General features: G+C 40.6%; 1 protein-coding gene across 8 annotated transcripts in view; it reads left to right on the forward strand.

The window, feature by feature from the left end:
- KDM4B (lysine demethylase 4B) overlaps window positions 1-15,497 on the forward strand; it is a 178,737-nt gene that overhangs the window by 74,101 nt on the left and 89,139 nt on the right. For 4 of the 8 annotated variants that reach the window (XM_073324669.1, XM_073324670.1, XM_073324671.1 and 1 more), the window contains exons 6-8: window positions 2,850-2,899; window positions 7,614-7,717; window positions 12,761-12,898. In XM_073324669.1, the coding sequence (XP_073180770.1) occupies window positions 2,850-2,899; window positions 7,614-7,717; window positions 12,761-12,898 (292 nt within the window). The other 4 variants (XM_073324673.1, XR_012156240.1, XM_073324674.1 and 1 more) reach the window with 4 other exon arrangements.

A 15,497-nucleotide genomic window follows, 5' to 3' on the forward strand; every position in this document is an offset into this window, starting at 1 on the left:
GTGTGGGTGTAACTGAAGGCAGAATTTGGCCTGCTTTTAAGTCCACTCTATGACAGATTTTGCTGCTTGCCAAGAGTAAATCTATGTAAAATGGCACAGCACCTCTTCTTTGCAGTAGTCTGATCAGAGTAAAAAAGTTTTATACATTTTGAACCAATTGTTGCCCTGTGTGCACCTGCAAGCTTGGTGGTGGTGGTGGGGATGTTGACCTATAGATTTTTACACTGTAGTTTTTGTGAGCCCACTGGAAATTCAGTTCTGCTGTGTTCCTATCCAAGCAACTCTCATTCGGGCTCTCCATTGACTCAGCTCAGCTTCTTGCAGTCTGCAGTTTCAGATAACACAATGACCATGTTTCAATGTATTAAACTTTTAACATCCTCCAGATTCAATTAATCTTATCTTTACAACTCCCAATTACAGGCACTAATTAAGTGAAAGTAGCATTGTAGACTGGGGATATTACATTAATCAGCAGCAGCCTTGTAGACATAAATTAGTTATTTCCCAATCCTTCAGTATTTTCCCAGAAGAAATGGAATGTTTCATTTCCCATATTTAAGGGACATTAATCCCACAAAGGAGTTTTGGATTGGGATTATTTTTATCACTTTTATGTAAGTGATAAATGGCCATTTAAAAATAAAAGCTACTAGCTTTGTGCAAGACAAATGAAATTGTTTGATAATTATACAATTTAAAGTGCTGTCAAAAGCTACTGGGAGCACATTAATATCTTCTTCTGTAATATTAAATGCTACATGTTGTGTTTCTTGGAATTTTTTTAAAGATGCCAGTTTAAATCAGCTTAGAGGCTAAATCTTGAAGCACTTCCTGTCATCCTCTCTCCATTGGATCATGCGCCTCCAGATTGCTATAAGCGGAAATTCACTTTGGTTCCATACAAAGAGAGTTTGGGATATGACTTTCCCCCTGTTACTCTTTACAGTCTGGATAAATGACTCTTCTCTTAGAACTGAGGAACAATATGAAGGGTACTGGCCTATAGAAGAAATGTAGACTTTCTAATGTACTTGAGAGTCCCCATAATAGGTAGGACTGGTAGCACTGCTTATTAGGATTGCCCAGCTCTTCCTTTTTCCGAAAGGAAACAGTTTTCAATTGGCTGTAATTTTGCCAAACTATAACCAGCAACCGAAATTCTTGCACTTCGTAACTTCTAAATGATTGACTTTGTGACCTTCTTTTAATGTTTTTGGTGGTAGTGCAGATATTAAGTATCATGGCCCTCTCTGCCCCTTTCCCAAGAGATAAGATAGATTCTGCATGGTTGTAATGAGAGAACAGGCCCATTTCTAGTTCTGTGTAGCCATTGATGATATTTGCTAAGGAACAGGTACTTTGAACTGAAGCATCCTCTCTTCTGTTTAAATAGAGGAATTTGTAACCTTCGGGACAATCCCTTAGATCAAAAATAAGCATCTAAATTACTGTGCTCCTGTCCCATATGTTCTGCTGAACTTTTGCCTATGTTGAGTGCCTAGATACTACTTTTGATAAAGGCCACATAAATTCATAAAATAGATATATAGCCTAGACCACCTTATCTGTTAAGTTCAGTTTTATCTTGTATGCAACTTTTCTACTAAAGAAAATTTAATTCTGTCAAGGTTCCTCCCCCACTCTGAACTCTAGGGTACAGATGTGGGGACCTGCATGAAAACCTCCTAAGCTTACTTTTACCAGCTTAGGTTAAAACTTCCCCAAGGTACAAATTAATTTTATCCTTTGTCCTTGGAATAACCACTGCCACCACCAAACTCTAACTGGGTTTACTGGGAAATGTAGTTTGGACACGTCTTTCCCCCCAAAATCCTCCCAACCCTTACACCCCACTTCCTGGGAAAAGTTTGGTAAAAATCCTCACCAATTTGCATAGGTGACCACAGACCCAAACCCTTGGATCTGAGAACAATGAAAAAGCATTCAGTTTTCTTACAAGAAGACTTTTAATAGAAATAGAAGTAAATAGGAGTAAAGGAATCACCCCTGTAAAATCAGGATGGTAGGTACCTTACAGGGTAATTAGATTCAAAACATAGAGAAACCCTCTAGGCAAAACCTTAAATTACAAAAAAGACACACAGACAGAAATAGTCATTCTATTCAGCACAATTCTTTTCTCAGCCATTTAAAGAAATCATAATCTAACGCATACCTAGCTAGATTACTTACTAAAAGTTCTAAGACTCCATTCCTGTTCTATCCCCGGCAAAGCAGCATACCAACAGACACAGACCCTTTGTTTCTCTCCATCCTCCCAGCTTTTGAAAGTATCTTGTCTCCTCATTGGTCATTTTGGTCAGGTGCCAGCGAGGTTACCTTTAGCTTCTTAACCCTTTACAGGTGAGAAGATTTTTCCTCTGGCCAGGAGGGATTTTAAAGGGGTTTACCATTCCCTTTACATTTATGACAAATTCATTCTCCATACTTGTTTACTCCTGGGCTTCCCTGCTTTTGTATCACCATTTTACCTCATTAAATCTCATTTAAAACCTTTCTCTTCTATCTTATGAGTCACTCTGTGACATCTTGTGATGCTATATAATAAAAATACTGCAGGAAAAAAGAACTCATTATATGAAGTTGCCAAGAACATCAGCTCCTTCAGTTACAATCTGGCTTTCCTCCTAGAGTTGTATTCATGTTTTTATCAATACCTTTCACACTTTTACATTTTTTTGTTTGTACTTCCTCCTTTCACATTGGATTGGGGCTGAATTATAGTAGTGATGGCATTTGCCCCCACCTGTTTCCGTTCTGAGACTGTATTCTTGATTTGAGATGTGGCATTTATTTTCCTGATGAGTGTTTTGTTTTTTCCTTAGGTATGCCATACCACCAGAGCATGGCAAGCGATTGGAACGCCTGGCAAAAGGTAAGCTTTAGCTGCCACTTCCTTAATGTTGCTGTTGCTGAGACTGAATGTAGTCTAGAGCTGCGCGATGAATTTGCATTGGCTGTACTAGACCCAGAGTCATTGCTGGCCAGACTAAAACTGATGGAAAAACCTTTCATTTTGAGCTTTTGAGACCAAACCACTCTGTTGTCCTGGGCATGAATTTCAATCAGAAACCCATCTTGCATTTCAGTGTGCAACTGATGCCATATTAAAGCCTGCTTTGGTGAGATGAGAGCTCTGTGATCCCTTTATGTGGAGGGCCATCACTAGAGCTGCTGTGGCAGCTTCCCTTCCCCTACTGCAAGGAGAAACTCTGAAGGAGAGTATTGTAGTATTTTTTTGTTGTTGTTGCTACCCTCATAAGTCTGTTAAATACAAACTGCATTTGTATTGATTGTTGCTGAGCATTTTTAATTTTTAAAAAGTGCTTATAAACTCAGTAATGGTGGATACAGGGGCTATAATTATTGGAGTTCTCTCTTCATGATGTATGTAATGACATGCATACCCTTTTTGGTGGCATTCCTGTTACTAGAGGGCTGTTTACTGGACAGATTGTACCTCTCCTTATAATAAACTTCATGTTAAAAAATAAAAAGGTGCGGGGACACAACCAAGGCTAACTGCAACAATGGGGCGCGCTCGTCCTCTGTATGCTATATTCTAGAGCCAGTTATTTTCATCTGATTAAAAATAAGAGAACAGAAGGGGGAAGGGTAGCATGGAATAGAGTTTGATATAGCCAAGTGATATTCAAGTGTAAGTTTTTTCTCCAGTGCATTGTGGAGTCAGAGCTCATACATTGACAGAGCTGGGTCCCATTAACTAAGCACTGCATCCTTTCAATTTAATAGGTCTTTCCCAGCCAAGTACCCTGTAGTAACCTTATGCTTAATACAATGAAAAGAGTTCCCTTCGTGTTCTGCTCTTAAATGTGACTCTAGTCTTAACAGTGACAGTTCATCCAGTTTTCCACTCTTTTTAGAACCACTTAAAAGAGGAAGGTAGAACAAACAAGAAATGTTGGACAGCTTCTTAATATGTAAAGAAAAAGGAGAGAACAAGTAACAGTGACTTCTGCAACATGGTCACAGAATTCATAAAGGGTAGCACCCTATTTATTCTATATGACTTGGATCTGAAAGGCCTTTGCTGATGGGATCCCCTACTTCTTCTACAACCTCCTCCTTCTATATAACCTTGAAGAGCTCCTGTGCGAGACTTGTGTTCCTTTCCTGTGATCATGAGAGCCTGTGCTCACTGAAACTAGGAATCGCCCCATAACAGAATCAGCAGGTCAAATCTGACATCCCTCACATTGTCACTGGATCAAAAAAAGCATCTTCCCTACTCTCCTGAGCTCCACTGATTCAGATACAGTTGTTTATAGGTTTAACCCAGATCGTCTCTATATCCCTCCAAACCAGGAATTACCCCATTTACAGGGTTTGCTCTGGAATCCCTGTGTTTTACAAGAATGTGTGTCTTGTCTTGTTAGATTCCATAACCCCCTGCAGACTTCAGACATCTAAAGAGCTGCCTGCCAACAGAGCCAATGAAATTGACAACCGGCTGACTGGGGGCATATGCATATCCAAGGACCATTTCCATCCAGGCCTCTTGTACTTTGCTGGCCTCCCAGAGAGCCTCCCACCCTCAGCTGCTAAAACATTTTTATCTATGCACACCTGCCCGATGGCACCAAGGTCGGCCCATGTGCTGCTATCCACCTCCAGTGTATTCTGGCACCAGCGCCTCATTGGTGTGGATAAAGCATAGCATCACCATTTTGGGAGATAATGGTGGTGTGGATTTTAAAGGGGAGAAGACTAGCATGGGAGGATCCTCTGTTTTGGTGACTGGCTCCAGAAAGGGTATTTATACTTTTTTTTTTTTTTTTCATGGAGTTCTATCTCTTTGTACTTACAAATATTATAGGCACACCTGGCTCTGTAGAGTAGGGAGTCGGTACCAACCAAAGTCCTTGCTCTGGAATTACTAACTAAAAACCAAATTTCCCATTTAGTGAGGCAAGCTTTCAGCTATAGATTTCAAGCAGTCGTTATCATATAGATGTCTCTCCCTTGGTCGGTCATTATGCAAAAGAGCGGGGGAAAATAGACGGTCTGGAAAACTGTTTTCTATTCAATTTTTAATCTGGTGCTAACCACCAAAATACACTTATAATATTAACATTTCTCACTGATCGTCTTAACATTTTTACGGATCATGTCATACCAGAAAAAGCCAATCATAGGTTAAGACTAGTCTAAATGTGTATGGGCTTCCCAGGGGAAGGGAGTCTTGTTCTCTTTGCTTTTAAGAGCCATGTCTGCTCCAAAGCTCTGCATTTCAGCCACCAAAAAACCCCCATACATGCAGATGACATATAGAAATGGAATTTCATACCAGACTAAAAAAAAGTCAAGGGATATTTTCAACTTCTCTTTTGTAATATACTTTTTACTGACAGTGAGACAAAAACCAGTGATGTATTGCTAATGGCCCGGTCTTTCATTTTGGACTCCCCCATTCCCCACCCACACCATCCCTTTAGTTCAGAAAAGAAAATGACACTTTTTAAACTCCCTCTGCACCCCGCCCCCCAGTGTGTCAATGGACTGTGTTACGGAGATATTTGGTACAGTGAAATGAGTTTGCGATTAATATGGAAAATGAATAGCTGAGCTATAAATGGGCTCTCTGGGAGAGTTGTGGTGCCATGTTATTGGTGCTAATCACGTAAAATGGGCTCCTTTATTAGTAGCTTTAATGAGAGCCACTTAAACTGTGCATTAAAAAGAGGAACTGCAGAGAGGGACGACAAACTGGGTGGCAGGCAGTCATAACTCTAATTGCAATGCTTTTAGTGTTTTAAAAAAAAATGTTGTCGGAATCCAGTAATCCTTTGCACTTTCTAAAACCTCCTCCGTTATGTGCCATCAATTTAGTTTTGTTTCCAGGGTTCAGGTTATATTCTCCCCCCCCCCCCCCCCATGTGTGTTTTCCCTTCCACCCCTAATTCGGATTGGTTTAATCAGCCATCTGCAATAGGAAACATTGTCTAGAACAGAGGTTCTCAAACTTGGGGGCGGGCTCCCTGGGAAACACAAAATGTATTCTAAAGGGGACGTGAGAAGCTTTAGGGGGAAAAAGTAGTACGGCTCTGCCCGTTTTACCCACAGCCATGAATAACTAGCAAAGCTGATTCCTCCAGACTGATCAGGTCCTCAGATGGCGCTCGGCATTTGACTGTAGGTGGCGCTGGGCATTAAGCTTGCCTAGCATTATGCAAAGCTGTGTGTGTGTTAATGCATTTGCTACAATGTGGTGTGCGTTTCATTGTAAGCGCCGACCACAATCACAGTTTTGCTTATGATTGTTGGTTCTGTTTGAACCGATGCTTTAGTTTTTAATATTTAGTGAGAGTTGCATGTTGATTTTTTTTTAAAATTGTTATATGTACTTGTGTGGCAGGACGGGTGAGGGCGTAAACTACTACAGGTGCACAGAAGTGGGGGGCGTGATCAAATAAGTTTGAGAACAATGCAGTAGTGTTGCAAGTCCAGGCGGGTAAAGGGCAGAAGACCAAGGGTAAAGGGTAGAAGACCAAGGAGGGTGACAAGCTTTATGTAGGCTCGTTATTTTTTATATTAGTGCCTGAAGGCCTCCATGAGGATTGGGGCCTCCCATTGTGCTAGGTGCTATAAAAACATTAGGAGATATGGTCCCTGCCCTTAAGACAGTTTAAGCCAAATGTACGTGACAAGCACTAGGAGGGAGGATGAGGGTAACAGTAATAAAATATACCGGACGGTTCTTAATGTGTGGGGTTTTGTTTCTCTTTTTACTGCCGCCCTAGGCATCATTCTGAAGTACAGCAATTATTGCTGTGTGTGACCTTGGGCAAGTCACTTCACCTCTGTGCCTCAATTCCCCATTTGTAAAATAGAGATTATTGCCCTTTCCTACCCAGCAGGGGTGCTGTGAAGTTAAATCCATTAAAGATTGTGGGGCACTCTGATACCACAGTTATTGGGGGACCATATAAGGTAGACAGCCTCTCAGAGTGAGGATGAACATTTTGATCTTAAATTTCAGACACCATATTATTGGAAATGGGAGTATGCGTAGGCACTGACCAGACAGTATTTGTGAGAGATCCTAGTTGTTAATCACTTTCCTAGGGCTCAGTGTATGATATTTGAGCTGCAAACCTAAGTGGCAGTGCTTTGTGGATAACCTGCAGCAGGTTGGAAGAACATAAGGTCTCAGGCCAGGAAAACCATAGTTTGCAGGGCAGGTGGCTGACACTGGAATTTTGAGGCCCCTGATCATGTATTTCTGGGGAGCACTTATAAAGCATCAGTATGGCCCAAAATGAGGTGTCTTGAGCCCCGTCCTCTCTAGTTTTCGGTAGCGCTCAGGAGGCTGGTCTTCTCTTATGAAAGGGTAATGCTTGTCAGACTGCTATTTTAAGATCACTGTTGTCCCTGTCACTATTTTTTAGGCAATGAGGGCATTGCTACTTATCCTGCCACAACCTGCAATTGTATTCCTGTTGTTTCAACCATCTACAAAATGTTTGGGCAGATTAACATTTTGCTGTTTGTTTGCTGGTTAATGTGTGTATCTTGCTAGACAAATCTGCCTGTGGTGATGTTTTGTTTTCCTCTGAATCCCTCTGCAGGATTTTTCCCAGGAAGCTCTCAGGGATGCGATGCCTTCCTTCGCCACAAGATGACCCTCATTTCACCCTCCATCTTGAAGAAATATGGCATCCCCTTTGACCGGGTATGTACAGAGGCTGTTTTAAGATAAGTCTGTAGGTTTGTTGACAGCCTGGGGCTGCTCTCCTCTGCTTAAAGGAAACAGTTTCAGGGCAGGCAATCTGGGGAATAGAATACTTCATTTCTCAAGGCATTGTTATGTAAAATATATACTATCAGTTAAAGCCAGGTGGCTGTTCAAAAATTAGCATTCAGGGCTTGGCTGAAACAATTTTTTGTAAAGTACTTCTAGTACTTGAGTACCATCTTTCATCTGAGCATCCCAAAGCATTCTGCCAACATAAACATAAGGGTGGAGGTGATGGTGTGTGTGTCTTATTAATTTTGTCCTTTCCATTCCTTTTATGTCCCCATTTCTGAATGAGAATATTGCCACCATGCTTTCTTCTAAGTAAAGTAAGGATTTTGCTAGAGTTAGTGTCTGAGACAGAGTACAGAACTGAGTTGAAAGGCCCCATGATGCTTTGAGATGGAATTAATATCCGTTTGGAAATAAAAGATCCTGGCTCTTGTACAGCGTCAAGACTCTGAATTCATTCAATTTACTGCTCCAGAAGCTGCTTCATTTTTCCTAGCGAAAGGCTGTGATTAATGAAATTTTAAGTGCAATCATCTGACTTCTCAGATGGACTTGCTGTCAGTGCAGTGGAAGCTTGTGAGATGCAGTGTAGCTCTTGTGGTTCAGCATCAGACATTTGACTGGGGCCCAGTTTTCACACACTGGTCCATATTAAATTGCTGTTCATAAGAGGTCAGCAAACTTGAATCCTTAATGTGTTTTCATACTTTCACTTGTGGAGTCCAACTTTCAAATGGAAGCACATAAATGCTTGCTTTACACAGATAAACTCCAGTGGGAGCACCCAAACATGGGATTTGAATATCCTCTTAAGATGCTCACAGTGTAAATTCACTGTCTTGAGAAAATAGATGCATGGTCTGGAGCAATTTGTGGGGAATATGGGGCGTGTCCAAGGGTAATGCATAAGTGGCTGTTTGGGGGATTATTTATTCCGTTTGATAAAGGATTTCGGAAATTCACTGTCCCCACTGCTTACCTTGAAATGTGGGTCCAGAGATCTTTAAAAGAGCACCTGGTTGCTTATTTTGGAGCCTAAATGGCAGCTGAGCTTTGAAAATCTAATTAAGTTTTAGGGATTTCTCCTTTGCACACTTGTATTGATTGAACTCTAGATCTTGCTTCTCAAGTTGTTGTTCTGATATCTTTGAGTTTAGAAACTTGGGCCCCAGTCAACATAATCAGCTGAATTGAGCCTAAAGATTGGTCATTGCTGCATCTCAGAATGGTGATGAAAGTAAAAGATCAGGAACCTCTTACACCTTTTTCACTGTCTTCTAGTAAGAGGAATTTGCCACCATGTCCCTCCAGTTTCATGCTGACTTACTGCAGAAATGGAGCAGCAAATGGGAAAATAGTTTGATGTTTCATTCAAGCAGCCTGCTAGGGCATTATTTTTACGTCTGTCAAAGTCCAAAACTTGAAGTAAATATAAAAAAAATCCCACAAAATTTCAGTTTGTTGTATTTTCCAGGTTATGGTGTCTTCTGCGTCGCAAAGCAGTTGCAATATGCTTGCTTTTCCGTTTACTTACTGGTTGGTGCAAAAGTTACTCTAATGGCTAAAGAACATCCTAAGTGAATGGTTTCTGATCAATAACTAAGCAAATATCTAGTGGTGTTCTTGCAAGAGAGTTTGTAAAAGAAGGGTGTCTCTCTCTAAACTCATCCCAAGAAGGGTATATTGAACAATATGATCATAGGGATAATATGGAAAGTGATTTCCAATTCACTGTTTGGTGAAAGGGCTTTTCCATCTTCCTAGCTGTTATCCCCTTTCCCCCTCCCCCAAATAATTTGATTTGTGAAGAAAAGGAAATGTGCAAGTGTCCGACAGACCAGGCTTTCTACTGAGTATATATAAAAACCAGTGAAATATGAGGGCAGTCTGTCTTGCGCCAGTGTTAGCAGAGTCAGTCTGTCCCTGAATTTTATTAAAAGCCAAGAGAGACCAGCATAAAGAATAGCACCGTTTCGAGGACTGAACTCTCCCTTTAAAGGAGGGTGGGATATTTTAACAGTCTAAATCTCAGAAGCCTGACCTGCAGAAAGGGGTAGGGATATGCTTTCGTAACAGCTTCCCTTTTCCTCCTCTGACAGAGGCACTCGCTGAAAGGCCTTTGACAGTGAAGGGTGGGTGTGTGTGTGTGGGGGGGGGGAATCCTTTTTAGTCTGAGCAGCCCACCTCTAGACGAATCCTAACCAGATGAAGCAGTTTCAAGTACAGTATTGTACAGGGGAAGACAAATATTTTTTCTCTTACTCTAAAAAAAAAATAACCAAAAACGCAGGATCCCTTAATCTAAATTCCGGGCAGACTTCAAACAAGTGAATACACACACATTTATAAATCTCTGTAATGGTATTTACTTCTGGAAAAAAAGCAGATCAATAGCAGAGCTTTTTAATAATTAAAAATGTGTATTTCTGTAATCCCCTATTGATTTCTCCATTTATTCTGCAAGCTCTTGCAGAAGTCAGTAAATTCAGGGCTTTCTCCATGAGTGGCAGTTTGTGCTGGCTTTCCCTCAATAGTTATTACTTTTCTACATGGCCTATCCATCATCTTGAGTGCTTTCTAATTTATTGTTGGGATAATGTTGACAGCGGTGACATGGAGGACATACGCTGTGGGCTTGAAATGAAGACACCAGGATGTAGATTTTCTGACAGGAACATAATCTTTCCGCCTTCTTAATTTAGAAATCTCCAGTTTTGCCTTGATTTATGAAGGGGCTGGTTGGGAGGATGCTCCATGAAGCTGGGTAGAGACCGGACTTGAGTTTTTCACCCACAGAAGCCTCTTGGAACAGCTTTTGTCGTAATAGTCTGTCTTTATTCTGATACAGTTAACAGTATTGAAAAGACAAGGGGTTAGTGTTTCAATTCTTTGCAAACTCAGCATTGCTACATTATTAGAAGTGGGGAACTTTCTTTAAAAATATCTTTTTGAATCCTTTCACAGACGTTGATCCATGTCTGCCCCTCTCTGATACGTCTCTAATTTAGTTCTCTCCTATGCATTGTTTGTGTCCTACATCAAGTGAGCTGAGAATAATAAAAATCATTACATAAAATACACAAGAAGAGACATTCATATTGCAAGCAGTATTGTGTGTGCACCATACAGCTCTTTCTTTGTGTGGTGAGGGTCCTAGTCAAATGACTGCCATTAAGTACCGGTGTTCTGCAGTTTGCTGCTCGAGTGTAGTTTAGTCCAGATTGGACACTTCGATCTCTCAGTGATCTGAAGAAGGCAAGCAGTTTGAACGTTGTCTTTTTAAACTTCTTTCCTCCACCTCCTTTCTGGCTGATGCTTCATTTGTTTAATATGTGGTGGATTAAGTCTTGAGGTGCAGTAGGAAGTTTGGAAGGATGTTCGCCTTGTTCATTGAGACAGCCAGAAAGACTATTCTGAGTAGGATGTTGCTAAGTAAGCCTTAAAGGGATGAATTGGGAACCTGCAACAGAGAGAATCTTTTTCTTTCTCCAGCTTTTCAAACATAAGTGGGTTTTGTAGAGCCTGGCTGACGTTGGCACCCCCTCCCCCATCCCCTCTTTTTCCTTTTTGATTTTTGATATTTCATCATATGAGTTTCAACACAATCAAGCCTCAAAAGGTTGAATTTTTTTTAACTTGCTACCTTTTACTATCAAGGCATCCTTTTTTAGGCTGTGAACTAATGAGTTCCTCTTGATAGGAAGTATCTTGAGTATAACTGATAGCACATAACTACTCTTATAGTAAAGGATCAGCCAATACTTTTTGTATTAAAAAGACAGTCAGATCAAATTTTGACTCTTTCTCAATCGTAAAGATGGAGATGCTACCACAGACCTTCCTGAGATGTTGTATTAATGTAAAAGCACTATATCAGTGCTAAGTATCTTTATAATATAAATCTGATCAGCCAGATATTTTTCACTTTTCTACTCCCCAGTAATTTTAAATCACTAGTTTTTGTGGGAACCACATAATTTTGAGTGTTTGCCAACTACAGCTCCCATCTCTAAAGCTTTTTTCCTGTGACTTTTAAGCTCCCTTCAGTTCCTTAAGTCAATAGTGTACATAGATGAAATTAAAAACAAAGTACACATTAATAAGTAGGCAAATAATAGAGTATATTTTTTTCTGTTTCCCTTGTTATGCATGTATAGGTAGGAATGAGGCTAATGTGCTGGGCTGGGTGAATGATGTCATGCATTAGTTTAAAGCTAAACTACATGAAAGGTAGGTTCATTTCCAAGTGGGAGCAGTAACATTATGGGCATGTTTGGGAGGAAAATACAGTTTTGTCTTATCTGTCTAACATGGCTAGACAACTGGAGATTATGCACTTATGTAGACTTGGTGCTACGATTAGTCAAACTACTCACTGTCTAGAAATCTCTAGGGCATTGGGGATGCTAGACCCTGGGACCAATTTTATAATTTTAAACTCTACCCTGAGAGTCAGGTGATGGTGTTTAAACTGAATGGTTTAAAGTGACATGGATTCAGATCTCACTGACAGCTACTATCCATTTTAACATCCTTTTCTATGGAAGTATTTTAATCTCTGTAAAAACAATACAGTGGGGTTAGTTCTACCTTTTATCCAAGAGTCTGCTCCTCTATCCACCAGGATTAACTATTTATAAGCATGGATGATGACATTGTGTGTAGGAAGCTAGTTAATGTGACTGGGCTCTGTGCAAAGTTCCTTTCTTCTTCCATTAGTCTACCGATGCCTGTATGTGTCTTCAGCAGAAACACTTGCTGCTCTTTCAGTTCTCTGTTCTCTGCTTTTATTCTAAAGTTTGGGTTTTTGTTTGTCACACAAACAAGTACTCCATAGAAGCTGGATAGAGTCAAAGTTGACTTTTCACAGATTTCCTTAAGTTTATAACCCTGTTCTCAGACCACGGGGCCACCAGATATCCCCCAAGGGATCACAGTTTTATCTCTTTCTCCTTTATTTTTTCTCAGATCACCCAAGAGGCTGGAGAGTTTATGATCACATTTCCTTACGGCTACCACGCGGGATTCAACCACGGCTTCAACTGCGCTGAGTCCACCAACTTTGCCACACTGCGGTGGATTGACTATGGCAAAATGGCTACGCAAGTGAGTGTCTTTGTTTGGATGAGTAGGTTCTTACTACCTTTTAGCTGATTTAAATAAAAATGAATGTGGAAATGCCCATTAAGATATGCCCAAGAATGAAAATATCATCCAGCTGAGAACATATACTCTCCACATACCAGTTAAGTGTTCTGTTCTTGTTGCTGCCTTTGATTGTCCTCCGCTGTAGTTGAATAGTTCAGTAACTAGGAAGGGGAAGAAAAGACTTGCAAAATAGGGGAGTAGGGTGAGAGGGGATTTTAATTAATCCCAAAGTCCTAGTTCTTGAATGCAAGATGTGCGTTATATTCTGTGGAGAACGGTGCTTTGGTATATGGGTCTTTATGGGAGGTTGATAAGAGACATTTTAATAGGTTTGGTAAATTTCTGCTGCACCCCAACTAAGTTCCACAGGGAACAAATTATCCCAGAATAGCCCATGACTGCTGTATTCTAATGCTATGTACCCAAATGCATAATAAATAAAAAGTGTGCAGCTTGCTTTCACTGCCGAATACTTGAAAACACCCTTTACTCACTCTTTATCTCATTTAGAATCAACTGAAGTACTGCAGCTGTTGGTTCTGGGACAAAACTCTGTAGGGAAAGCTGCAGGGTATCTTCAATGGAAGGTCTTTTCCTGTGTAACTTGTTCCCTTTGACAGCTCACCAGAATTAGAGCTGGTGGCCTTCAGGGTACAGTATATGGAGCATTTGTTTTGATACTCATTTATCTGAGTGTTTAGTAATGGCAGAAAGGAAATACGTTCCAAGCTAATGAATGGAGCTAGTGTATGGCAGAAGTGTTTCAACATCTTGCCCTAAGTGGGTAGTGTTTTTAATGTAGTTAGATCATGTGATGTGATGTGCTCAGATGTGGTGGTGCCATGTACAAAGTATGAATGGGGGTCTGTTATTTCTGGTCCTTTTAAGGATTCCATTCCCACAGGCTATGAAAAAGGATGAATGATTACACAGGTGCTGATGGTGGTTTAGTTTGGGGCTATTGCCCAAAATGTGCCATGTTCCTTTCCAAACACAGGAAAATACAATCTCTGCCCTAGGGTAGCTTACTACAAGCATATCCTTCAGGAAAAGCATAGTTCAGACTCTGGAGGAGATACCTGAACACTAATGTTCATAATGATCAAAATAATATTTTGTTCCATGGATTGGGACCCTGAAATGTATGTAGCTTATTTATAGTGAAGGTTCAGTTTGGTCCAGAAAAGGTAACCGTGTCCACTTTTCCTTAAGAAATGACTTGTGTTTTGTGAGTAAGAGGAGGTGCGTGAAGTCACAGAAGTAGTCACAGAAGTTTTTTACCCTTTTTTCATCTACCCTGGGACATTAGTATGTTTGACAGCTCTCTCACTTTAACATCCCCATCTTCAAGGCATAGTTCCTTCAACCATCTTCCTCCCAACCAAGTCAGGACTTCCTAGACAGGATTCTATTCAGAACTAATCAATGCTGCTCATTTATTACCAGGAGTGGCTGCTTCTTGAGTGATGGGAGGCACTGCTTTCTCTCTAGAGGATGAATATGATGTCTCTCCATAACTCCAATACCAGGCTGTCCAGGAACTTGTGGAATCACAGAAACCATGATAGCTTTAAGAAATGTTACTGTTTATCGTCTCTCCTTTTTTCTTTCAAGTTGTTGTTCTTTATTGAATTTATATCATCTGCCCAAATAGAAACCAAAGCTGCTTGTGACTAACTTCATCCTGAAGAAGCACTTTTCTCTGCTACATCGCCTTCCCCTCACTATTCGGTGTTCTGTGAATTTGCCTAAGCAGGCACAGGCAGACTGGCTGAGACTATCAAATGCCATAATCTTCAGTGTCTGAGCAGCTCATCCTGCAGAAAGCCCATCCCTCTAAGCTACTGAAAGGTGAAATGCCTGTCTCGTTTATTTTTCCAGTAATTTTCAGTCCATGGTCTCAGGGGATCTATTATTAGCTGACACATTTGACATCTGAACTCTGTGCTTGTCCTAAAATAAATTCCCCTTAACTCCACAAACATACATCTTAGCAGAGTTTTTTTTTATTGACAGTTTGGCGGAGATGTGAGGCCGCTTGATGGGAATTCCACTGAGTGCTGATATACCTCAGGGCATGAAGAGAATTCATCAGCCAGTGCTGTCTTGTCTTGTCACATTGTGATCAGTGCTTGTTTCCCTCTATCAGTTTGACTCTGCTTTTAGTCTTGTAGTGGGGTGCTGGTGAATGAGAGCCATAGATGTAGGCACACTCATTCAGATTAGGCTGGGATTAGACACCAATGTAACGCTAGAAAATATAGTCATTAGCCAAGGGGTAAGGGGTAATTATCATTCTTAAGAATGAGTGCCACATCAGAACAGATCAGTTTTACATCTAGTTTGGTCATGTCTCTAGCGGTGGTCAATACTAGCTTCTTCAGGAAGAGATTTAAACCTTCAGACTATGCTTAAGTGAGCAATCCTATACCACGGGACATACTTATTCCTAACCTCCAACTAGTTTTATGACCTGAAGCATGAATCCTAAACTCAGTTTTTAAGACACTACCATTAATTTTCCAAGGAGTGATGATTCTAAATTCACAAAAATACA

Source organism: Lepidochelys kempii, chromosome 25 (assembly GCF_965140265.1).
Source record: "Lepidochelys kempii isolate rLepKem1 chromosome 25, rLepKem1.hap2, whole genome shotgun sequence".
Lineage (NCBI taxonomy): Eukaryota > Metazoa > Chordata > Testudines > Cheloniidae > Lepidochelys > Lepidochelys kempii.